Source organism: Hibiscus syriacus, unplaced genomic scaffold (genome assembly GCF_006381635.1).
Source record: "Hibiscus syriacus cultivar Baekdansim isolate YM2019G1 unplaced genomic scaffold, ASM638163v2 tig00112231_pilon, whole genome shotgun sequence".
Taxonomy (NCBI): domain Eukaryota; kingdom Viridiplantae; phylum Streptophyta; class Magnoliopsida; order Malvales; family Malvaceae; genus Hibiscus; species Hibiscus syriacus.
In genome coordinates, this window is record NW_024063276.1 from 1,345,836 (window position 1) to 1,372,148 (window position 26,313).

Sequence of the window (26,313 nt, forward strand, 5' to 3'; positions counted from 1 at the left end):
CATGTTGGGGTTGTTAAATTTATAGATCTTGAGTGTTATATTACTTAGATTGACATATTGGGATTTGGATACTAAGTTATAAGTCCCAGTAACAGAGGGGGTAATCATTTGTTTGTAGTTGTAGACCTAAGTATAAGTAAGTTAATATTAACTTGTCTTGAAGCTTTTAGATCTGTTTTTTGTGGTTTTATATGAGTTTTTATACATGAGATCCTTTTTCTAGTGAGTTGGCAAACTTTAATCTCTGTGGTTTTTATCTAATTTTGGAGCAAAGTTTTTGATGTCATGTGCACATGTTTTAGTGACTATATACTTAGTTTAATTAAACTCCAAGCGTTTTATCTTTTTCCCCCTTTCAATACTAGGCTTTTAGCAATAAAAATAAAAATAGTATTATATAAATTAAAATCCTATTTAGTAACCAACTAGGCTTCTTAGTACCCCTCAATTCTCTAGCATTTTTTTGGTGCATCTTCTGTCTTCTTTGGATTCCTTTTTCATAGTTCCTTATAGCTTCAACTATAGATGATTACTTGATGTCATGTCCTTCTTTTAGATCCCATAGGGCGTATAGGGGGCGAGCTCGACAGAGTGGTGTCAAAGAGACTAGACTTAGAGTTTGTACGTTAAATGTAGGCACATTAAATGCTAGGCTGCTGGAGCTGACCGACGTACTAAGTAATAGGAAAATAGATTTGGCATGTATTCAAGAGACTAGGTGGAAAGGGGCTCGCGCCAGAGAGTATAACGGTTACAAGTTGTGGTATTCAAGAGTAGATAACGCTAGAAATAGGGTGGGTATCTTGTATCCGCTAGGCTCAAGGAAAATGAAGTTGAAGTTTGTAGATACCGGGATAGGATCATGATGATTAAGGTTATTATAGAAGCGGAAGTGGTGAATGTCCTTTCAGTGTACGCCCCACACGTTGGTCTAGGGGAAGGGGAAAAACGCTACTTCTGGGATTCGTTGGATGATGTACTTAGGAGTATTCTGGAGGACCAAAGAGTTTTCATAGGGGGAGACTTCAATGGCCATATAGGTAGTGAAATCGATGGGTATGACGGTGCTCATAGGGGTTTCGGCTTTGATAGTAGGAATGAGGCGGGGCGTATGTTGCTTGATTTTGCTACTGCACACGATATGGTGGTCACTAACTCCTTCTTTAACAAGAGAGATGTGAACTTGATTACGTTCCATAGCGGGGGGACATTGTACCCAAATCGACTACATAATGGTTCGAAATCAGGATCGATGGGCTTGCATTAACTGTAAGGTGTTCCCTGAAGAGGCATGTGCATCAATACACAGATTGTTGGTTTTTGTGTTCCGCGTACGCCACGGGAAAAGCACTCTTAGGAGGGCTAAACTAGGTAAACCTAGGATCCTTTGGAAGAACTTATATGGAGCGACAGCTGATGACTTTAGGAGTAAGGTTTTATCTCATACATGTTTTGGAACTACAAACTCAAATAATGCTGATATGTTATGGAAAATATGGCAAATTCAATCCGAGAGGTGGGCAAAAACACCCTTGGGTTGTCGACAGGGAAGGTCAAGGAACATAAAGATTCGTGGTGGTAGAACGACGAAGTCCAAACTAAGGTGAAGACTAAGCAAACTTGCTTCAAGGAGTTGCTACAATGCAATGACAACGAAGAAAGATCGAGAGCTAAACAAAGATACAAGGAGGCAAAGCTGGATGTAAAGAAAACAGTGGCTAAAGCAAAGGATAAGGCATACGAGGAAATGTACAAGAGATTAGACACAAATGAAGGACAAAATGGCATCTTTAGGCTTGCAAAATCCAGGGAGAATAGGAAAAAGGATCTAGGTAGCATTAGGTTTATTAAGGTTAACAATTGTGTTATTTTAGTGAAAGATCATGATATTAAGAGGGTTTAGGTAGTTACTTCTTGGGCTTATTTAATAACGGTGCCTTTACCTGTAGAGATAGTAACATTGATGGGTCAGTCGACCATCATACTACGGCTAATGACTGTCCTACAAGTAGGATTGGGATTGAGGAAGTCAAAATGGCCTTAGAAAGATGGGGAGGGACAAAGCTGTCGATCTAGATCAAATTTCTATCACTATGTGGTTGACCCTAGGAGAAGAGGGAGTTAAGTGGTTGACCAACATCTTTAATATTATTTTAGAGACTGCCAAGATGCCAGAGGAGTGGAGAGAGTCTACGGTGATACCAATCTACAAGAATAAAGGAGATCCCCAACGTTGTGGTAACTACAGAGGTATTAAACTACTCAGTCATACCATGAAGCTATGGGAAAGGGTGTTAGAGGCTAGGTTGAGACAGGTTACTAGGGTTTCGGAAAACCAATTTGGTTTTATGCCAGGAAGGTCTACTACAGAGGCGATTCATCTACTTCGACGGCTTATGGAGAAATATAGGGAAAAGAATAAAGATCTTCACATGGTGTTCATTGACCTTGAGAAGGCGTATGATAACGTGCCCTGAGATACAATCTGGAAGACCTTGAAAAAGAGATGGACCCTAACTACTTATATCCGGGCGATTCGTGATATGTACTGTAGATCTACTACATACGTCAGGACTACAATTGGCGACACCGAGGCTTTCCCGGTGGAAATCGGACTCCACCAGGGGTAGGCTCTTAGCCCTTACATCTTTGCCTTGATTATGGATGACATCTATTGTGCAACACCAGACGGTGTTCCATGGTGTATGCTTTTCGCTGACGACATTGTCCTAGTTGCTGAAACAAAAAATGAGCTGAATAGTAGACTGGCTACCTGGAAGACTGTTTTGGAAGAAAAAGGTTTAAGGATCAATATTGAAAAGACAGAGTATTTATGTTCAAATTTTAGTGGGAACCAAAACGATGAAGATGTAGAAGCATGCATTGATGGACACGTTCTCCCCTCAAAAGAATGTTTCAAGTACCTAGGGTCTATGATACATAAAGATGGGGGTGTAGATGATGACGTTACACACCGTATAAAGGGGGGATGGCTAAAGTGGAGGGCTGCTACTGGAGTTTTGTGTCACAAGAAGGTGCCTCTAAAACTTAAGGGAAAGTTTTATAGAATGGCAATAAGACCAGCGTTGATGTATGGATCAGAATGTTGGGCAATCAAGAAGGATCACGTAAGGAGAATGGAGGCCACAGAAATGAGAATGCTTCGTTGGACATGTCGTAAGACTCTGTGGGACATGACACCAAACTCTGTAATTATGATATCCTTGGGGGTGGTGCCTGTATCCGAAAAATTGAGGGAGGGAAGACTACGGTGGTTTAGGCATGTCATTAGGCGATAATCGTCGGATGCGGTCAGAAGGGTAGATTCGATTACAGTCGAAAGTTCCAGAAGGAGAGGACAACCAAGGAGGAAGTGGGTAAACTGCTTGAGATCTGATTTGAAGGATTTAGCATTTACTAAGGACATGACCTCTGACAGGAAAGTATGGAGACTTAAGACCAGGGTAGCCGAGTAGTGTGGGTCACAGCCTTGGGGTGTAGCATCTCTATCTTCTTTTTAATGCCTCTGTAGTAATTTCCATGACTTCTACTTCTATACGTTTCTGTCATTGGAATCTATGAAGGCCCAGAACTAGAGTAGCGGAGTAGTGTTGCCTTAGTTTAGGTGGTAACCCATTTGACTTTATTCCTTCTAGTAGGTTGTTATCGCTGACTACTGTGTATTCCTTCCCTTCATGTTTCTTCTTTTTAAATTTAGTCGGGGTTTACATTTCTGTCTATATGCAGAGATTATTACGCAGGGATTACTTCCCATTACAGACGCGCATATGAAGACTGCATATGAAGACTGTTCAACTATGTATTTATTTATTTATTTATACATGCATTGTATTTTATCTTTATTTTTAATTTACTTGACTGTCGGAGGTCTTCCACAGAAGCTGCTCTCAACCTGGCATTGGGAGCAGCCTACTACACTACCTCCCCCGTACCCCATTACATATGGGAATAGGGTTTTATTGTTATTGTTGTTGTATTAAGATTTCTGAGTGGAAGTGGGAGTTTATTACGATGGACTTCGTTATCGGTCTTCCCCTGACTCCTTCCAAAAAGGATTCTGTTTGGGTGATTGTGGATCGACTCACCAAGTCAGCTCATTTTATTCATGTTCGGGATAATTATTCTTTGGACAAGTTGGCTAAATTGTATATTCCTGAGATTGTTAGACTCTATGGTGTTATATTGTCCATCATCTCTGACTGAGATCCAAAGTTTACTTCTAGGTTCTGGAAAGCTTTGCACGAGACTCTAGTAGTCATTTGAATTTCAGTACAACTTTTCACCCGCAGACTGATGGTCAGTCTGAACGAGTGATTCAAGTGCTGGAGGATATGCAACGGGGTTCTGTGATTAACTTTCGTGGTAGTTGGGAAGATTTCTTGCCTTTAGCTGAGTTCGTTTACAATAATAGTTACCAGGCAAGTATTCACATGGCAACCATATGAGGCTCTATATGGACGTCATTGTCGTATTCCTATCTGTTTGACCGAATTTTATGATAGGAAGACTTTGGGTCCAGAGTTAGTTCGAGAGACTGAGGATACTGTCAGATTGATCCATGATCGTCTAAGAGAGGCATTCGATAGGCAGATGTCATATGCAGATCAACAATGAAAGGATATCGAGTTTGAGGTTAGGGATCAAGTTTTTCTGAACGTATCTCCATGGAAGAAAGTGTTGAGAATTAGATGTAAGGGTAAGTTGAGTCCAAGATTTATTGGGACGCATTGTATTATGAAGAAAGTCGGACATGTTGTTTATCAGCCTGAGTTGCCTCTCCAGCTCAGTCGCATTCATGATGTTTTTCATATATCCATGTTGAGGCTATATCATCCAGATACAGGTCACATCAATTAGATTGAGGAGGTAAAGTTGAGACATGATTTTTCTTATGAGGAGGAGCCCATTCAGATTTTAGATTAGGATGAGAGAGTTCTTCGGAATAGGCATATTCATATGGTCAAAGTTCAATGGAGTAACAGTTGACCCTCCGAAGCTACTTGGGAGACATTGAAGTCGATGGAGGCTCAGTTTCCTCATTTGTTTGCATCAGGTAAATTTCGATGACGAAATTTCTTTTAAGGGGAGAGAGTTGTCACACCCTAAATTAGGGCCTAAAATTTTCTTAATTTTTTTTTGACTAAATTAAATTTGGGGACCAAAGTAAAATTTTGATTAAATTTGGATCCAAATTTAGAAATTATCAAAAACTGGAGGACCTATGACATGATTTTTCCATTCTCTTTTTAGGGTTTATATAACCCCAAATATAGAAAGTTTCCGTTTAGAAACTAAATTTTCTCTTTTTTCAAACATTTCCTCTTATAGAAGGAAACTTTTGATCGTCGATTCGTCGCCAATCGTTTCTTCGCTTTCGACACCTCCCACACCATTGTGTTCCTTGTTTCGTCATGAGTCATCTGGTGTACACTTTGTCTCCATTGCCACCAGCGTGTGAAGGGATGAAAAAGATTATGTTTTTGACATTTGAAAATCGAGCTCTCCGCCGTTCACTGTTGTGAACCGAGCTTGGTAAGTATCTCAAAACCCCTTAAAATGCAATTAGGAAATTGTTTTAGAATTTTTTTTGACCCCCTATAACCCCGCATGTGCCGCCCCTACGCGTGGGAAAAGTCCACCGTCTGGTGGACTGCTTGGAAATGGGCCGATCCGACATGACCTGCCGACCCGGTCCGACCGTTAACTTTGACCAAAAAGTCAAAATTTTAAAAAAATCATATTTTATGTTTTTCGACATCCTGAGTCCGATTCAGTAATTCGTTTTGCCAAATTCTGACCTGAAAGCCTCGAATCGAGCTCATTAACCCTAAAATGCTTAGTATTTTTAGAATTTTTGCTTATTTATTTGAGATTTGGTTATGGAATTGATCTAATAAGATATTTTTATGAAGATACTCGTGTTTCACCTGATCGAGTTTCTGTTAGATCCGGTGTTTCCCGTATGTTAGATCCGCACGATCTGCATTCCTCGATAGTTACTCGTGGGTGTATGTAAATTGTTTAAATAAAGGTTATTATTATTTATATTAGGATTTTGATATAGATTTTCCAATTCATATGATCTAGCACTGCCACTGATCGTGATTGGCAGACATTAGTAGGCTTTCCTATCATATTAGTTAGACCGATTCATGTGTTTTTCATGATAGTGTTACATTACTATTTTAAACTATCTATATGAATAGTTTTAGATTTCTGAGGATACTAAATATTTTTACGAGACAATACCCGATTTTCTGAATATTGTTTATCATATATATGATTTACTGTACATTTTTACATGATCTCTAATTTCTGTATTTTGTATATGATTTCTGAGTCTTTAATATTTTCATGTTTTATTGGATTAAACTACCATTTTCACTCTAATACATATCTTTTTATTACTGTCATTGGGGGTATTACTGGATGAAGTATATCAGGCCTAGTCTATGACTTGTAAAACCTTACCGCAGGCTCCTCGGCTTTATGCTCAGGGTAAGTCCTTACCGCAGGCTTCTCGACTTTGTGCTCAAGGTAAGTCCTTACCGCATGTCCTTATGCTATGTGTATAAGGCCCTTACCGAGTGTATAGGTGGATGTATGATTCTGAGAAACCTACACATTCTGGTGATCGGATGGGAGTAGTGTTCATATTTTTAAAACATGTTTGATAAACTAATTTTACTGAAGTATTGTATTTGTATGTTTTTATACATCGTAAGTAGCACACTGGACTTTTAAGCTCATTCTGTAAATTTCAAACATTTTAGATAACAACAGACCTTTAGGCTAGTAGACTTAGCATCAGGAGGACCGACTACCCCTATTTTTGTACCACTGCATATCTCTATATACATTTTTGTTATACTTTGGTGACACTTGTTTTTGCTTTTATCTCGATATATCTGGATTACCGGTATTTTGCTATGTATATGTTTTATACGATTTTTCTGATACATATATATATTGATATATGGACGTTTATCATATGAATTTTTCTTATGACTAATTTCATATTATATTGTATATGGATTTGAACATTATTTTAAATATGAAAATAAATTTCTGAATAAGATATGTAACCGCCTAGATTTAGGCATAAATTCAAGGCCGGGTCTAGGGGTTACATATTTGGTGTTTCTTTTTTCTTTGAAATAAGACAAATTTACCTCCCCCATCAACACCAAGGGCAACAGGGCATAATCCTGCGGATACGACGGCAGCAGATCCACTAGAGGAACCGCCGGCGATTTTGTTGGGATCATACGGATTTCTAGTAGTCCTGCAGCGTTAAAAAATGAACATGCCACCATCTTTAATGGAAAGAACTTGGTAAGATTGAGCAAAGTGTTAAAATTAGTGAACTTGGTTGTCTACATGATAACGTTGTGTTTTTTTTTTTTATGGACAAAAGGGAAAAACACTAGAAAATTCTCACCCATAGTGGGATTTATCCCACTGGTCCCAGCTCCAAGCTCATGCATATTAGTCTTTCCGACAATTATAGCACCACAGGATCTGAGGCGCATAACACAGCATGCGTCGCCGGTGCAATGTCTCACCTTGTGCAGCCACTTTGTACCTCCTAGAAGAATCGAGAGTAAGATAATGACGAATTAAGAATGAAAACCGACACAAGTAAAGGAAGGCAAGTGGAGAAATCATGAGACCTGTTGTTGGATAAGGAGAACAATCTATTTCATCCTTGATAGCTATTGGGACTCCATCTAGAGCCGATTTCTGATCCCCTGGAGAGAACGATCAGACCAATATAAACATACAGATGGTATTGATTAATATACATGAAAATGTTTCACTTTTGGTAAGTTTGGAGTACCATGGAGAATGCTTATGTTCTAATGTTTCAGGAAAATGTGATTTGGTTAGACTAAATGGTTTACCTCTTTTGTACCGAAGAGTTGACTCTGTAGCTTGCCTTAGGATATCTTCAGCGTCATAGTTAATGAAAAAGGACATTGGCAAAGCACTAGTGGAAGATTCGCGCAAGGCGTTTATAAACTGCTCCGCAACCTTATAATCGAAAATCGAATTCCGTGACCATGGTAGAGTAAAAGTCATTGGTACGAAATAGCTAGAACATCTTGAATTTTTCAGTTGATACTGTAATCACTCATTTAAATGGGAAACAAACAATATGGCGTACACTAAAAATGCCAAGAATGATACCCTCAGTGGAGTTATTTCTGCAGAGCTGTAGGCTCTTGAATAATCCGTTATTGTCCAGCGTCGAAAGCTGCTGGATTTTAAATCATCCGGTGACTTATTTGAGGTTAAAGGAAGGCAATTTATTGCCCATTGAACCCGTTCTGATGGAGATGCATCAGAGTCTATGTGTTCGACTTGTTGTTCATTAAGGTCTGTGTTGATGCAATGAAATTAGAGTCAAGAAAAGAAGTACGTTTTGGAAAGTATGCAGCACATACATACCAACAAAAGGATGCAAAGGAACAAACATCGGTGACTCCTCGAGCGTCGCATTTGAAACAAGCTGCTCAAAGGGGAAGAAGACATACACAGTAAGAAACAATAACAGCAAACAGGAAGCAACAATGTCATGGTCCATACTCCATAATAAGCATCATTTGTTTTTGCGAGCAAACATAAAGCTTGCACGTTCCAAAGATGTCATGATAAATGAATGTCCTGTTCCTAGCAGAGAGCCTAACAAGTACATCAATCAAAGCATCAATGTCTGGTTTCCAATCAACTGCTTGGTTCAAAGTAAAGTGAAAGAACAAGATGTAAAATGGTAACAAACAAGATTGCTAGATTTTTTTTTCTTGTGTAATATGTGCAGTTCTGCAGTGCGGCGCCTTAGTATACGGTTAAAATAAGACGCTACCGGTTTTGTTATTATTTTAAATAATAGAACCGGCAAAACCGGTAAAAAATAACCGAAAACATCATTATTTTGACCGATTCTAATTACCTATATAGGAAAACAGGATAAAAAAATCTGGTCAAAAAAGATGTTTTTGGTAAATGCTACCTAAAACATTATTTTGACCGGATTTTTTCTACCGAATTTTTCCTATATAAATAATTAAAACCGATCAAAATAATGATGTTTTCAGTCATTTTTTACCGATTTTGTTATTTTAATCGGATACTAAGACGCCGCACGTAAACGTTTCCGTGTAATATTCATTCTGAGATCTCAACTATTGGCCAATAATTCATTGTACTATTCTTCCTATGGAATGAATGCCCCATAAGAAATAGTGACCAAATGACCTTCACATGGGTGTCAGTAAAAGATGTGACCACTGACACAGTTTAAGATATTGTCCCTTGACAACAAAGTACTAGGAAAATGTTAGGCGCCTCTTTACTTTACAGCTTAATTTGTAATATAGGACTTTTTAACAGAAAATAATGGTAAAAATTAAAGGTTTTGAAAGGAAAAAAAAACTTAAAAGTGTGTACCTTGTGAATGAGGTTGTTCCTTTTCAATATGTATAACAACAACGTCCCAATGATCCTTGACTCCAGGAACCAAGCAAATATCTTAACCAGAAATCCAGCCATGCGAGGAGCTTTACAGCAAGCACACAAAGTATATGGTAAAATTACTCTAGGTAACAATGAGTGTTCATGAGGCAAATTATATGATTATGCAACTAAACCATGGCTTTCGGAGTGTACTTTAGACTCCAGCTGCATGCTTGAAATAAATTGGGAATATTTAAACCTCAAAGTCAACAACTGCTGTTTTAAGTAACAAAAGGTATCTGCAAATTTTTCAGGAAGTGTCGATTCAGTTTCGGGTAATAGTACTAAACAATTCAATGAGGTTGTTGGCTTCTGAAGCAATCTGCATATTATTACTTAGTTGAAACAATTTCGCATCTGTGTAAATTTGAAAGAAAAGTTGAAATCTTGAGAAAAAAAAAGCTAGTATGAATGAGGAAGCTGATGTATATTTGAAACCTTTAACATTGGCTTTGAGATAAAACTCATTGCTTGCAGGACCAAGATCAATGGATTCAACCGGCTTGTAAACGACTCCGGCAGCCCCGAACAATCCCATTTCGCCGGAGAAGACTTGTGAAGTGGTGGTTGTGGTGGTGGTTAGGGAAAATGCAAGTATGCAACAAAGCAGAGGTTGAACAAGAAAGCAACAACGTTCAACCAATACAATTATATATATCTTAGGTACATGGGTAATATAGAATGGATAGTGAGACAATATTATATATGGCGGAGATGGCAACAAGTTACAGCTGCTTAAAAGTTTAATACATCATCACAATTCATTAAATGGCATCTCTATAGTCAATAATCACGGACAGACCTACGATTATACTAGAGACAAACTTATAAAATTTTAAAAGATAAAAATATATTATTAATAAAAATACTTAAATTATATTAAAATTTAAAATTTTTAAAGGATGACCGTCTCTATTAGTCTTTTTCAATAAAGTATGAACATTAAAATTAAGAAAAATCAGTGTCAGTAAACAAGAAGTCATTTGAATGGTAGTTTGATTAGTTATTTAAGGGCGACTTATTTATTATATAAGCAATAAAAAATGAATAGGAAAAATATTCAAAGATAGTGGGGACTCGCAAGATTAAAAGTTTGTTTGTGAATTACCTAACCATATAATGCATGAAATTAATTGAGGGGCCGCATTCAATATTTTTGAAGGACCATACTAAATATATATACTATATTATATTATAGTTTGCCACTTTCATAAAGCTAGATGGCTTGGAACAAGTAAATAGGAGAAATTATTTCATGGTTTAAGTTGATCACGTCATTTATGATCCTAGTAAATTACATCTATTAATTTTAAAACAACTTCCAAATAATTATCCACTCTTTATTTACACACATAAAATATGCGGAAATTCACATTGGAAAAAATAAGATGGAAAAATATTATTAGTTGGGCCTTAGATCCTTCTAATAATTTTTTCCTTCACATGTTTTACTTTTTTTGTAATTACAAAATGTATAATTATATTATATATAATATATTAATAATATTTGTTAATATATTATCATATATTTTATTTATTTATTTAATGGTATGTAATATAAAAATCAATTAAAATTGTGGAAGAATTTTTTTAATAAAATTCTTTATAATATTATAATTGCACCATAAAGGTAGAAAAATCGATGGCCAAATTAGATTAATAAAGGTAGAAAAACTGGACTCTGGAGAGTCCAGTGTTTTGAAAACTGTACCGGATCGGTCGGTTTAATTGGGAACCGTTGTCTAGTCCGATTCAATCTACACTGGTTGAACCGCTACTAGTGAATCGGCTAGAACCGTTGAATCGTTCGAACCGGATCGGCTGAAAACTGAAAAACGAAAAAAACCGCCAATTTTGTTTTTTTTTTTATAAAAAAATTAAACCAAACGACGTCGTTTGTTAAACGAGCCAAGTCAAACTCGGGTATTACTGAGCTCGACTCGAACTTGAAAACTTTAAAAGTAAGCTCGACTCAAACTCACAAGCTAAAAATTATCAAGTTCAACTCAAACTCGAAATATAATATTGAAACTTGAACTCAAAAAAAATTTAGAAGCTCGATTGAAGCCTAAAATATTATGTTGTAGTTAATTTGAATTATTTTGTCTCACTTGATTTTATGGTTTTTAACTTGTATATGTTATGATTTGCTTTGAATATGACTTGTGATATAAAAAATTATTTTTTATTAAATATTTTTGATATTTTTATTTAATTTTTTAAATAATTATGATGTCGTCTGGTTCTTCCTATTGGTCAGACCGGTTCGATCGGTTGAACCAGTGAACTGGTAGCATGATCGATTTGTTAACCGGTTCGATAATTTTTAACCGATCTAATTCTAAAAACATGCTGGAGACAAAAAAAAAATTACAGCATTACCAAAAAAAAAAGAAAATCCATGTAGACAAAGCTAGGAATTAAAGTCAAACACACCACTGTGCGACTCTTTCAACTAAAATAGAGGTTTGGTAAATTCACAGCGCAACTTTCCAGAGTAAAAAAGAAAAGAAAAAGAAAATTAAATAAATTTAAAAACAGCCCTTCTTCGTCGGTTGTTATACCTAGCCAACCTAGAACTTTCCTTGAGATCACATGCAGGGAAAATTTACTCATTAAGAAACTATTAATAGCTAATAGTTAATTGTTATTAACGGCTTAGTTACATGTTAATCTACAGTTAAACTATTGTAATTATTTATCAATTTTATTTTATAATTTATACTACAAAAAAATATAACATTTAACACATATTTATATCGGTGTAAGTTAATAAAATAAACAAGTGTAATACTTAACACATACTTACACCGATGTAAGTGTATAAAACAAATAAGTGTAGCACTTAACACATACTACACCGGTATAAGTGAATAAAATAAAAAAAGTGTAGCACTTAACACATACTTACAACGGTGCAAGTAAATAAAATAAAAAGATGTAGCACTTAACACATACTTATACCGATGTAAGTATGTACATCTCCCAATATCTTAGTACCTAACAATAAACATATAATCATATTAGTATTAGTATGTTTCTATATTTTCAAAGAAAAAAATATTAAAAATAATATATATATATATATATATATATTAAGTTAATTGTATACAAATTTTATTAAATATATATAAAAAATTTAAATAATAGAAACTTATATTAAATTATTTATGTATAAATATAATAAATTAGAAATATAATTATAAACTTAATTTATTAACGGTTAACCATTTATCAAAATTCGTAAGCGTAACCTTAACCTTAACCATTAACAATTATTTTTAGCGGTTTGATTAACGAAACCGTTGAATATTAACAATTCGATTAATTAATTTGTTAAATATAACAGTTATACCGATTAACGGTTATTACAAATTCCTTCCTTTTTTTTTTCTCTGAAATATTATTTTTCCAATCGTTGGATTGTATCAGGTGAAATATTTCCAATCAATTCTCGTATTTTTATTTCAATATTCAGGTATACAAAATATTGAAGAGATGTGTTAATCTCGAGAAACGACTTTCATTTCAACAGTTACACCAATCAAGATAAATTTACTTTTAATACATTGATTTTTTTCACGATAACTATAATTTGATTTTCGTTTGAATTATTTTTGTTAATCAATGCTAATAATTCATTTTCAACAATTTATTTTTTCGACAACATCTAATCATGATATATGTCTCATGTCCCTATTCACGTACAGTTTTAAGAAACACGTTACCATTTAAATTCTGCTTATGAAAGGACTACATTGAATATGACATTATTATTTATTAGTAGAATATTAATGAACTCAAAAATCAATCTTTATGGATTATAAAATAATATAAAGATTGATTAACCCGTCCCCCTCAAACCATTTTTTCCTTTTCAAATCATTTCTTCGAAAACGAAGTGGCCCCTTCCATTAACCCATTTGTTTTTCCAAATTCCATTTCCAGTACTAAGTCAGTTTGAACAGATCCGTGGATAATTTCTTCTTCTGCTTGGTTTAATCCCTCGTTTGATTTAAGTACCGAAACTTCAGCTCAGTTTTCTCGCACTTCCGAACGAACTTTCCAGGCTCAATTTCTTCCGCCTTGCAGTTCGATCGGACCACCTTCCTCGTAGAGCAACGATCGCCTTCGTCAGCGGTTTAATTTCTGAACAAAAATTCTGGGTTTTCTCTTTTTCTTCTAATTTCATAAGATTTTGCATGCTAATTTCTTGATAGGTAAAGGTTTGATTTTGTGTTATAGCACGGTTTTTATCAGATTTTTATCTGAACAAAGATTGTTAATTTCGCATCCACGAATTTTGATATATCCCTTTTAGCTCTGTCGTTGTTTTGCATATCCCTTGCATATTTTTGTACTTAATATTTCTTAATCTTGTTGTTGTTGGATCTGCTTTCTTTGACTTAGCTTCTTGCTGTTTTTTCTCTTGTTTTTATACTGATCTTTTTTTACCAGCTTTGGGTTTGATGTTTTTCAATTAGTTGAGTAGGATTTCATTACTCTTATATCTCGTGTTACAATTTTAATCCTTTTTTGCTTGGCTCGGATATTTATTGAACATTTTAAATTATAGTTTCTAGATATTGGCCTATAGTTAAATAAGATAGTATTATTTTTTCTTAAAATCCTATTAAGTAACCAACTAGGATTTTTAGTACTCCTCAATTCTCTAGCGTTTTATTAGTGCATCTTCTGTCTTATTTGGATTCTTTTTTCATAGTTCCTCATAGCTTCAGTTACAGATGATTACTTGAGGTCATGTCATTCTTTTAGATCTCATGGGGCGTATAGGGGGAGGGCTCGACAGAGTGGTGACAAGGAGACTAGATTAAGAGTTTGCTCGCTGAATGTAGGCACATTAAATGCTAGGCTGCTGGAGCTGACCGACGTACTTAATGATAGAAAAATAGATTTTTCATGTATTCAGGAGACTAGGTGGAAAGGGTCTCGCGCCAGAGAGTGTAATGGGTACAAGTTGTGGTATTCAGGCGTAGATAACGCTAGAAATGGGGTGGGTATCTTGGCATCCTCTAGGCTCAAGGAAAATGTAGTTGAAGTTTGCAGATACCGGGATAGGATCATGATGATTAAGATTATTATAGAAGAGGAAGTAGTGAATGTCCTTTCAGTGTACGTCCCACACGTTGGCCTAGGGGAGGGGGAGAAACGTTGCTTCTGGGATCAGTTAGATGATATACTTAGGAGCATTCCGGAGGACCAAAGAGTTTTCATAGGGGGAGACTTCAATGGCCATATAGGAAGTGCAACCGACGGGTATGACGGTGTTCATGGGGGTTTCGGTTATGGTAGCAGGAACGATGGGGGGCGTACGTTGCTTGATTTTGCTACTGCTCACGCATTGGTGATCACTAACTCCTTCTTTAATATGAGAGATGCGAACTTGATTACGTTTCATAGCGGGGGACATTGTACCCAAATCGACTACATCTTGATTAGAAATCAGGAACGATGGGCTTGCATTGACTGTAAGGTGTTCCCTGAAGAGGCATGTGCATCACAACACAAATTGTTGGTTTTGGTGTACCGCGTACCCCACGGGCGGAGCACTCATAGGAGGGCTAAACTTGGTAAACCTAAGATCCTCTGGAAGAACTTACATGGAGCGACAACTGATGACTTTAGGAGTAAGGTTTTGTCTAATACAAGTTTTGAAACTACAAACTCAAAAAATGCAGATATGTTATGGAAAAATATGGCAAATTCCATCAGAGATGTTGGCAAAAATACCCTTGGGTTGTCGACGGGGAAGGCCAAGGAACATAAAGAATCGTGGTGGTGGAACGACGAAGTCCAAACTAAGGTGAAGACAAAACAAACTTACTTCAAGGAGTTTCTACAATGCAATGACGACGAAGAAAGGTCGAGAGCTAAACAAAGATACCAGGAGGCAAAGTGGGAAGCCAAGAAAACAGTAGCTAAAGCAAAGGATAAGGCATACGAGGAAATGTACAAGAGATTAGACACCAAGGAAGGACAAAATGGCATCTTCAGACTTGCAAAATCTAGGGAGATTAGGAAAAAGGATCTAGGTAACATTAGGTTTATTAAGGAAAACAATGGTGTTCTTTTAGCGAAAGATCACGATATTAAGAGGGTTTGGGGTAGTTACTTCTTTGGCTTATTTAATGACGGTGCCTCTCCATGTAGAGATAGTATCGTTGATGGGTTAGCCGACTATCATACTACGGCCAATGACTGCCCTACAAGTAGGATTGGGTTTGAGGAAGTCAAAATGGCTCTTAGAAAGATGGGAAGGGACAAAGCTGTCGGTCCTGATCAAATTCCTATCACTGTGTGGTTGGCCCTAGGAGAAGAGGGAGTTAAGTGGTTGACCAACATCTTTAATATTATTTTAGAGACTGCCAAGATGCCAGAGGAGTGGAGAGAGTCTACGGTGATACCAATCTATAAAAATAAAGGAGATCCCTAACGTTGTGGTAACTACAGAGGTATTAAACTCCTCAGCCATACCATGAAGCTATGGGAAAGGGTGATAGAGGCTAGGTTGAGACAAGTTACTAGGGTTTCGGAAAACCAATTTGGCTTTATGCCAGGCAGGTCTACCACGGAGGCGATTCATCTACTTCGACGGCTTATGGAGAAATATAGGGAAAAGTCTAGAGATCTTCACATGGCGTTCATTGACCTTGAGAAGGCTTATGATAGTGTTCCCCGCGATACGATCTGGAAGACTTTGGAAACGAGACGGATCCCAACTGCTTATATCCGGGCGATTCGTGATATGTACTGTAGATCTACTACTTACGTCAGGACTACAGTTGGCGACACCGAGGCATTCCCGGTGGAAATCGGACTCCACCAGGGGTCGGCTCTTAGCCCTTACATCTTCGCCTTGATTATGGACGACATCTATTGTGCGACACCAGACGGTGTACCATGGTGTATGCTTTTCGCTAACGACATTGTCTTAGTTGCTGAAACAAAATCTGAGTTGAATAGTAGACTGGCTACCTGGAAGACTGCTTTGGAAGAAAAAGGTTTAAGGATCAATATTGAAAAGACAGAGTATTTATGTTCAAACTTCAATGGGAACCAAAACGATGAAGATGTAGAAGTATGCATAGAAGGACACGTTCTCCCCTCAAAGGATTGTTTCAAGTACCTAGGGTCTATGATACATAAAGATGGGAGTGTAGATGATGACGTTACACATCGTATAAAGGCGGGATGGCTAAAGTGGAGGGCCGCTACTGGAGTTCTGTGTGACAAGAAGGTCCCTCTAAAACTTAAGGGAAAATTTTATAGAATGGCAATAAGACCAGCGCTGTTGTATGGATCAGAATGTTGGGCAACCAAGAAGGATCACGTAAGGAGGATTGAGGCCGCAGAAATGAGAATGCTTCGATGGACATGTGGTAGGACTCTGAGGGATATGACGACAAACTCTGCTATTAGGATGTCCTTGGGGGTGGTGTCTGTTTCCGAAAAATTGAGGGAGGGAAGACTACGGTGGTTTGGGCATGTCCTTAGGCGACTACCGTCGGATGCGGTAAGGAGGGTAGAGTCGATTACAGTCGACGGTGCCAGAAGGAAAGGACGACCAAGGCGAAAGTGGGAAGACTGCTTGAGATCTGATTTGAGGGATTTAGCCCTTACCGAAGACATGACCTCTGATAGGAAAATATGGAGGCTAAAGACTAGGGTAGTCGAGTAGTGTGGGTCACATCTATAGGGTGTATCATCTCTGTCTTCTTTTAATGTCTTTGTAGTATTTTCCATGACTTATACTTTTAATACGTTTCTGTTATTGGTATTTATGAAGGATTAGAACTGGGCTTGCTAACGTTGACTTCTGTGTATCATTCTCTTCATGTTTCCTCTTTTAAATTTAGGCGGATCTTATGTTTCTGTCTATATGCAGAGATTCTTTCGCAGGGATTATTATGCAGGGATTAATTCCCGTTACAGACGCACATATGATTTTAATGACTGCATATGAATACTGTTTAGCTATGTATTTATGTATTTATTTATACATGCATTGCATTTTATCTAAATTTTTAATTTTCTGACTGCCGGAGGTCTTCCACAGAAGCTACTCTCAACCTGGCGTTGGGGGTAGCCTACTACCCTACCTCCCCCTTACCCCATACATATGGGAATTGGGTTTTATTGTTGTTGTTGTTGTTCTATTTAAAAATAAATAAATATAATCTTAAAAGTTAAAACCCTAGTGCTTCTCGCTCTTTCTTTTTTCTTTATAACTTTTGTTAATTTTTATAGATCAATTCAACTTTTTTTTCTTTGATTTTGTTTAGCCGGCGGCGACACCAATTTTAATATTGGTTGTTAATCGACGGTTTTTTTTTTTCTTTTTAATTTTCTAATAATAATAATTATGTCATTGTGACATGTTTATCTATGTCTTTATGACACGTTTATTTCTACATTTGTGACACGTTTTTCTCAATCTTTTGGTAGTTTTCGGTCGTTTGGCCGTTGTTTTCGTTTATTTTTTTTCTCAGGGTTGGCACGACTGATCAAGATGACACTTGTTTATTATCATGCTGCTATTCTCTACTTTGGACCCTCATATTAATTTGGATACATATTTTACGATCGTGGATAGTTTTCTCACGTCGCTTGACTCTGGCTTGCGATTTATCGGTAGTCTATTGCCTTTTGTGATTTATTTGACGATGCAGCCAGATTTGTTTATATCTTTATTTTGATCAAGCATTGGTTAGGTTTTAACATTTTTCTTTTATGGTCTTTGTGTGATCTATGTGACTAGTTTTTATATCAATGATTATAGAAAAAATATCTTAATTATAATTTACTTTACGTTTACGATTATGCTCGTAAATCTTCATTGTAATTCTATATATTTTCTATTTTTAATAAACCTAGAAAATTTCTATCAAATAAATAAATAAATATATATATATATATATATGAAACGTTATAAATGATACAATAGGATGGGAGCGCATGTTGTTTTCAGTTTTTTTAATAAAATATATAATTAGAAAATGTATGATAAAATACGTTGCGTGGGCTACCCATTTAATTTAGGCCCCAAAAACAAGATGAACCCAAATCAATTAAGCCCAAACTAAGCTGGTCAAATATTAAATTGTCATTAAAAAATAATAAGCAAACAAACAAAATATAAAAAAGGAAATTGTTGGATTTTAAGACAAAAATCTTAAGAAAGACTAGATTTAGGATGATCTACAAAAAATTATTTCCCTGTTCCTTGATTTTTTATTCTCTAATAGAGTTTTTGAACAAAAACAAGATCGAGATCAATCGAAACAATTAGCACACTAGCAAAATAAATAAATTGAAAAATCGTCGATTTTCATAAAAAAAAACCCTAAGGAAGCTTATAATTATGAATATTTATTAGAAAATATTTTCCTTTGTTTATCAATTTTATCTCATCCTATGAATTTTTTTTGAACAAAAACAAATCTAAAATCAACTAAAACAACAAGCACATAAGCAAAATAAAAAAAAAGTAAAAAATGAAAATAAAAAGAGAATATCTTTAAACAAAAAATTCCTTTTATTGCTCTTATTTTTCAGATTGTAATGCTTTGAGTGACTCATCATTTTTTTTATATAAGCTTGAAAAAAAAACTCAAATTAAATGTATTTATGACTATGAAAATGTCTTACAATAATATATAAGATTCTAAATTATTTTAAAGAAATAAAAAAATTCTAAATTTTTTAAATTTAATTATAAATAATCAAGAAAATAATTAAGAATTCGTAATAAATCTAAATTTTTGTATTAGACTCGTATTCAATTTTTTTCACGCTCTACCTTTGCTAAAATAAACATATATTGAATTTCTGATGTCCGATTGAATCGTTTTAAAATGAGTTAAAAATATAGCTGACAGTTGATTGAAGATTTAGAAATTCGTAGATCCTATTAAAAGTTTGTTACAAATTAACCGATGTCTCAAATTTCAAAATTAACTACAATAAAATTGTTTCAGTCTTGAAAAATATAATTTAGAATTTATAAGTTTCAAAGTTATGAGTCATTTGTGCATATGAAAAGTGCCTAAACAATCAAATACTTGAAAACCAAGCAATCATAAAAACATATATGTATAACCAGGGTCTATAAAAAATTGGTTTCATTTTTTTTCTAATTGAGCTAAAGTGATCATAAAATAATATTTGTTTTAAATTTGATTTTATTTTTTCTTAGGCAGTTATGTCGAATCATAATTGTCGGATCCATCTTTCGTTTGAGCCCCAGAATTGGGCTTCGACTTGGATTAATTGGATTGGGAGTTGCCACCGATCATTTTAAAAAATATTTAGGCTGATCGGACACCATCTTACCTGATCTACGTTTTACCAGAAACTTGTCGGATTCGAGAGTCGGTTACGGTCAAGGAAGGATTAGCACCCTTGAACCTCCCTTTCGGTACCAATTAATTTGTCGGTTATCTTTAGTTGCGAAAATCAAAATTTAAATTGAAATTTAAAAATTCAATTCGAATTAATTATCTTTGATCGATTGAAAGTATCCCTAAAAAGTCAAAAGTGTTGGATTGTAAAAATGAAAATAAACATGAAAAAAGAATAATAGAAAATATTAATATAATAATATTAATAAAAAATGAAAATAAATAAATAAATATATATATATAACAATGTAAAAAGAAATAAAAAGATTAAAATTAGGAGAAAATGAAAAATATATATAAAGTAAATAAATAAAAAATGAAATAAAAAGAATAAGTCAAAAGTTGTTACATCTCCCATGTTTTGCGTGTAGAGAAATTGGATTTGCAATGAAAATGATCTGTCACTCCTCATGCTTTTAGATACTGGCTTTGGATCCTCCACGCTTATTTTTTGTCCTTTTCTTCCTTTAGTTTTTCTAAATCGTTGCCCCTTCCTCTGATTTTGGTTCCACGTTTTTCTCTGTGTTTTCCTCTTGATGCATGAGTCTATTTATAGTCTAAAGAAACATATTTTTAGATTTAGAGTTATATTTGGACTCAAAATGCCTCAGTTTTAGTGTTTCAATAGGACTCAAATACGTTGGTTTATTTTCTGAATCTTACTAAATCGAGGTTGTTAAGTGTGAAGCCTACAAAATAATAAAATAAAAATATATTAATAATAATAATAATAATAAATAAATAAATAATATAGTAAAATGTTTTTGTAGACCCAGACAAAAACGGATGTCTATAGCTACCCCTCTTCGCACATTTTTATATTAACAAGAATAGGGCAAAGATGAAAAAGACAACCAATTTTTGTCCGGTTCTCTTTGATTTGAAACTTGATAGTGTTTGTTGTGACACTAAGTCTATCCATTGGGCACGACATCCTTCTTCTTGAAGTTGAAATCGTGGGGAATCGGAAAGTGACTCTTTGTTGCCAATCTTGGTCGACCTTGGTCTTCTTCTCGATTTAGAGACCTGGGTGTAAAAATTAGACCGAAAAGTAGTTCATTGCTGATGCAAAGCAGTTGATACGCCCTCGAGCTGAATGGAATCGAACTCGAAGGTTTTGGCAGATAACCCTTCTTGCCTTGAGCTATGCTACAAATGATGGTTACTTTGAGTTGAGTTGAGTCGAACTCGAAGGTCTTTGTTGATAGATAACCCTTCTAGCCTTGAGTTATGCCGTAAATGATGTTCCCTCAAAGCTGAGTGTAATCGAACTCAAGGGTCTTTGGCAGATAACCCTTCTCGACTTGAGCTATACTACAAATGATGTACATTTGAGCTGAGCGTAGTCGAACTCGAAGGTCTTTGATTGGCATATAACCCTTCTCGACTTAAGTTATGTTGCAAATGATATGTCTTGGAGCTGAGCGTAGTCGAACTCAAAGGTCTTTTGGTCACATATAACCCTTCTAGCCTTGAGTTATGTTGTAAATGATGTGCCCTCGAAGCTGAGTGTAATCGAACTCGAGGGTCTTTTTTGACAGATAACCCTTCTAGCCTTGAGTTATGCCGTAAATGATGTGCCCTCAAAGCTGAGTGTAATCAAACTCGAGGGTTTTTTGTAGATAGCCCTTCTCGACTTAAGCTATGCTGCAAATGATGTGTCTTGGAGCTGAGCATAGTCGAACTCGAAGGTCTTTGGTTGGCAGATAACTCTTCTTGACTTAAGTTATGCTGCAAATTATATGCCTTGGAGCTAAGCGTAGTCGAACTCGAAAGTCTTTTGGTCACAGATAACCCTTATAGCCTTGAGTTATGTTATAAATGATGTGCTTTCGAAGCTGAGTGTAATCAAACTCGAGGGTCTTTGGCAGATAGCCCTTCTCGACTTAAGCTATGCTGCAAATGATGTGCCCTGGAGCTGAGCGTAATCGAACTCGAAGGACTTTGGTTGGCAGATAACCTTTTTCGACTTAAGTTATGATGTAAATGATATGCCTTGGAGCTGAGCGTAGTCGAACTCGAAGGTCTTTTGGTCACAGATAACCCTTATAGCCTTGAGTTATGCTGTAAATGATGTGCCCTCGAAGCTGAGTGTAATCGAACTCGAGGGTCTTCGGTTGGAAGATAACCCTTCTTGACTTAAGTTATGCTGCAAATGATGTGCCTTGGAGCTGAGCGTAGTCAAACTCGAATGCCTTTGGTGGGCACGATTCCCTTCGTCGTGAAGTTGAAACCGTGGATGACCCATTCGTTGTGAAGTTGAGCCTCGAATTGGATATCCTTCGTCGTGAAGTTGAAATCCAAATATTTTTGTTGTTTTGAGGGCAATATCCTTCGCCGTGAAGTTGAAATTGACTCTGAAACTGGAAAGGTTTTTGTTGACAGCCAGCCACCCCTTCGCTTTGAAGTTGAGCTTGTGTTATCTCGAATCCAATATCCTTCGTTGTGAAGTTGAAATAGACTCTAATGAAACTGAAAAGTTGTTTGTTGATAGTCAGTCGCCCCTTCACTGTGAAGTTGAGCTTTTGTTGTCTCGAGTCCAATATCATTCGCTGTGAAGTTGAAATTGACTCTGAATGAAACTAAAAAGTTGTTTGTTGACAGTCAGTCGCCCCTTCGCTGTGAAGTTGAGCTTGTGTTATCTCGAGTCCAATATTCTTCACTGTGAAATTAAAATTGACTCTGATTGAAACTGAAAAGTTGTTTGTTGATAGTCAGTAGCCCCTTCGCTGTGAAGTTGAGATTATGTTGTCTCAAGTCCAATATCATTCGCTGTGAAGTTGAAGTTAACTTTGAATGAAACTGAAAAGTTGTTTGTTGATAGTCAGTCGCCCATTCGTTGTGAAGTTGAGCTTGTGTTGTCTTGAGTCCAATATCATTTGCTTTGAAATTAAAATTGACTCTGAATGAAACTGAAAAGTTATTTGTTGACAGTCAGTCACCCCTTCTCTGTGAAGTTGAGCTTGTGTTGTCTCGAGTCCAGTATCCTTCGCTGTGAAGTTGAAATTGACTCTGAATGAAACTGAAAAGTTGTTTGTTGACAGTCAGTCGCCCCTTCGCTGTGAAGTTGAGCTTGTGTTGTCCCGAGTCCAATATCCTTCGCTGTAAAGTTGAAATTGACTCTGAATGAAACTGAAAAGTTGTTTGTTGACAGTCAGTCGCCCCTTCGCTGTGAAGTTGAGCTTGTGTTGTCTTGATTCCAATATCCTTCGTTGTGAAGTTGAAATTGACTCTGAATAAAACTGAAAAGCTGTTTGTTGACCGTCAGTCGCCCCTTCGCTGTGAAGTTGAGCAACCACCATCAATTTCCAAATGAACTTTTTGAATCGATCATCTTTCATCTTGAAGTTGAGATTTGACTTTAAAAGCTATAAAAAAATATGTGTGCTAAAAATGATAAATGTGATGCTCTTAAGTGTGTCTAAGATGCATGCAACATGAATTAATTATGTTTTATCTCTTGGATGGAGCCTTATTTTTGTCTGCTGGTCTTGTCATTGGAATCGACCATGCCCCATTTTAAGCTTTGGCTTTACAGACCTTTGATATTTGAGACTATCCTGTTTGAAAATATTTTTCTCATTTTTCTTGTTTTAGGAGGGAAAATGATAAAAAATCTGTAAAATATTGTTCGCAATTGAATCAAATTATAAACATGAGTTCAAAGTATATCAAAGAAATCAATAGCTCTTTTAATGCTTTCAGAGTTACAGCTCTTTGACAAATGTTCAAATGTTCAAATGGATGAGTTGGCTTTTGGTTGACCTAAGGTTTCATCCATAAAAAGGTCATTTTTTTTATTGCAATGTGCTTTTTTTTGGTTTGGCATTTTAATTGGGTGCAGAAAAAATGACGCAACTAGCATGATCAATTACTAGACCTTTTATTTCGGTCCTCTGAAATCTTCCATTTGTTCAAGCCTCGTAAGCTCCTCTAACAGAGGTAGTACAAAAATATCGGTCTAAAAATGAAATTCCTGAGTGCTCGTGTGAAGTTGATTATAACAGGTGTTCCTTAACTCCCTTAGTCCATCATTACCGAAAATTGCTTACTTAGATAAATTTGATTTAATTTGCCGTTATTTGGATAGTTGAATCCATAAAGCTGAGGTGTTTAACCAATTGCTTTAGAGGGACAACTTAACATTATAATCAAGTTAACTGAAGGGTTCATCTCATCACAAAGTCTTCGGCCGGACAATATCAGTGGAGAAAACACCGAATTGCCAAGTGCTCGAGCAATGTCATGGTTTAAACGTAATCTACTCATAAGGCTAGGGCTTTCAAGTTTCCTCTGTAACCAATTGCCTTAGTGGAATAACTCAGCTTTACGGATTTAATTTCTTAAGTTTGTCAAGAAGAACCTATTATAGTCTAGGTGTTGTTGAAAGTAAAGGAATCTCACTTTTAGAGTTCAATTTCTAAGCAACTGACCTAAACTAGATTTACCTACTCGACTATTCCATCTGTAAAGATAATGATCATCATTGAATGTCTTAAATAAAAAATATACTAATGTCATATGCAAAAGGATGCCTCATGTTATCCGCACCTTATAAAAGGAAAAGGTTATATTGGTTAATTGCAAGTGCAGGATACGATGTTTGAGTGTATATTCTAGGTAAGGTCAAAGTCCTTATTTTAAATCATGTTACTTTGTCAGGGATTCATAACTTTGAACCTTTTACAGAGCTTCTTAATTCAGTTGATATTCAAAGAATTGCAAGTTTGCAAATGTGATTCATTGCTCGTCATCATTAAAGTAACATAAATTTATTCAAATGTTCTTACAAAAACTTGAGAAAAAATGAAAAAACAAACTCAAACAGAATGTCTCAAATGATGAAATGATCTGCCTCACTTGGATGCCCCCGAGTTGTTGAAGTCGATCTAATTCTTGGTTTGTATTTTTTGTACGATTCTCTTGAATGTGGAGTAGTTCTCGATAGTGCGCCCTGGGACACCGCTATGATATTCGCAATGAGCGTTCTCATCATACTACCTGTGGTACGGGGGCTTCATGGATTTCTCTGGATATAGTGACACCACATGTGCGTCAAACAACTGTTGGTAAAGCTCCTTATATGTCATAGGATAGAAATGTTCTCATTTTTTTGATGAGACATGTGAATGTAATGAAAAAGAGAAAAATAATACGAAATATGCAGGAATACATGATGCATGCAATGTTCGAGGCATTGATCTAAAAATGTGTCTGTTATTATAAATAATCCTTATTGGGGACAAAAGTGTTTTATCTTTTAAGAGACAAAAATATCCTGACAGCTTCTGACATGTTGACTAGTCTTCTGCTTTCGTCTGTCACCGGTTGAATAACCTGTCGAACCGCTCTGGCTTCTCTAGATGAACCGTGCAAATGTTGAGTTGCTTTTTGTATTGGCCCAAGAAGTCTCGAATATCTGCATCTCTGCATTTATCTTTTGTTGAATCTGTTCCCAACGAATACGTCATTGGAGCCCTCAATTAATAGGAACTATATGAATTTCATTTATCTGTTTCTTAAATTCGTCAGCAATGGTCTCCAATTTTAGCTATCGTTTTGCTATTGTCGTCTTTGAAGGGACTCCTAATATCAGTAACCTTCATCTTGCCCCTGCAACCTCTATCAATCAATTCTTCAAAGATAGACTTTCATTGTGCTTGATATAGACCCGGTTCATTCTGAGTCCTTTATAATACAACAGAGTGATACACTCTTCAATTGTGGGCACCACGTCTTCTGGAGTGATTGCGACACATAGTCGCCTTGTAGACTATCCTCTGTATTTTCATCTCTTGTATTACAACCCCTTTGTTCATTAATGCAGATTATTCATGTTTAACAAACACATTTTTAGTGGATCAACACCTCTTTTAAATGATGCAAGTGATGAAAATAAAAGAAAATAAAATAAAAATGAAAAGAGTTAGTGAGGTGAAAATAATAAAAAATAATCATGAAAAATAAAAGTCCTACCCCACATGATGTTTACCCCACATGCTTTAATTCCTACCCGGACATGATCTCTATCCCGCATGCTAATTTCAAACAAATCCTAACTGCATATTTGTCTAGTTCGTATGCTTTGAATAGAAAGTAAGGTAGGAAACAAAACAGCCTAGAGTTAGGAATGAGGTTTTGGGGTAGGCTCTAATTCCTTATACTCTCTTGGTTTAGGTTCTAAAAAAGGTACTCAAGTTCTCCTTGATGGTGCCTCCTTGGGCTTGTCAGACCCTTAGTCCTAAGCCCATCACAAGCTTATGTGGACTAAGTTAAACTCGAGAGGATACATTTCCTTATGCCCATACGGAGAATAAATTCACACGAAAATATAAGGTATATGAATCCCGAAGGT

At 36.0% G+C, this 26,313-nt stretch overlaps 1 protein-coding gene across 1 annotated transcript; it reads right to left on the minus strand.

Annotated features, from left to right (window-relative positions):
* Positions 1-6,732: 6,732 nt before the first annotated feature.
* Positions 6,733-10,102, minus strand: LOC120176211 (fatty acid amide hydrolase-like). Its single transcript, XM_039182677.1, has 9 exons — positions 9,976-10,102; positions 9,472-9,581; positions 8,473-8,533; positions 8,212-8,402; positions 7,926-8,055; positions 7,695-7,772; positions 7,463-7,609; positions 7,108-7,306; positions 6,733-6,772 (listed from the first exon to the last, which is right to left on the minus strand). Exons 1-9 carry the CDS (start codon positions 10,073-10,075, stop codon positions 6,733-6,735), a joined length of 1,056 nt encoding a protein of 351 aa, XP_039038608.1. The 5' UTR covers positions 10,076-10,102.
* Positions 10,103-26,313: the final 16,211 nt, after the last annotated feature.

What these genes read in the sequence shown, in the direction of transcription:
- LOC120176211 (XM_039182677.1), bottom strand. Translation starts at nt 10,075, where the DNA reads ATGGGATTGTTCGGGGCTGCCGGAGTCGTTTACAAGCCGGTTGAATCC. An exon ending in AACTCTTCGGTACAAAAGAG is followed by an intron (nt 7,773 to 7,925) that starts GTAAACCATTTA and finishes CGTTCTCTCCAG; the next exon opens with GGGATCAGAAATCGGCTCTA. An exon ending in TTTATGCCTAAATCTAGGCG is followed by an intron (nt 6,773 to 7,107) that starts GTTACATATCTT and finishes TGAAATTTACAG; the next exon opens with AATGAGCTTAAAAGTCCAGT.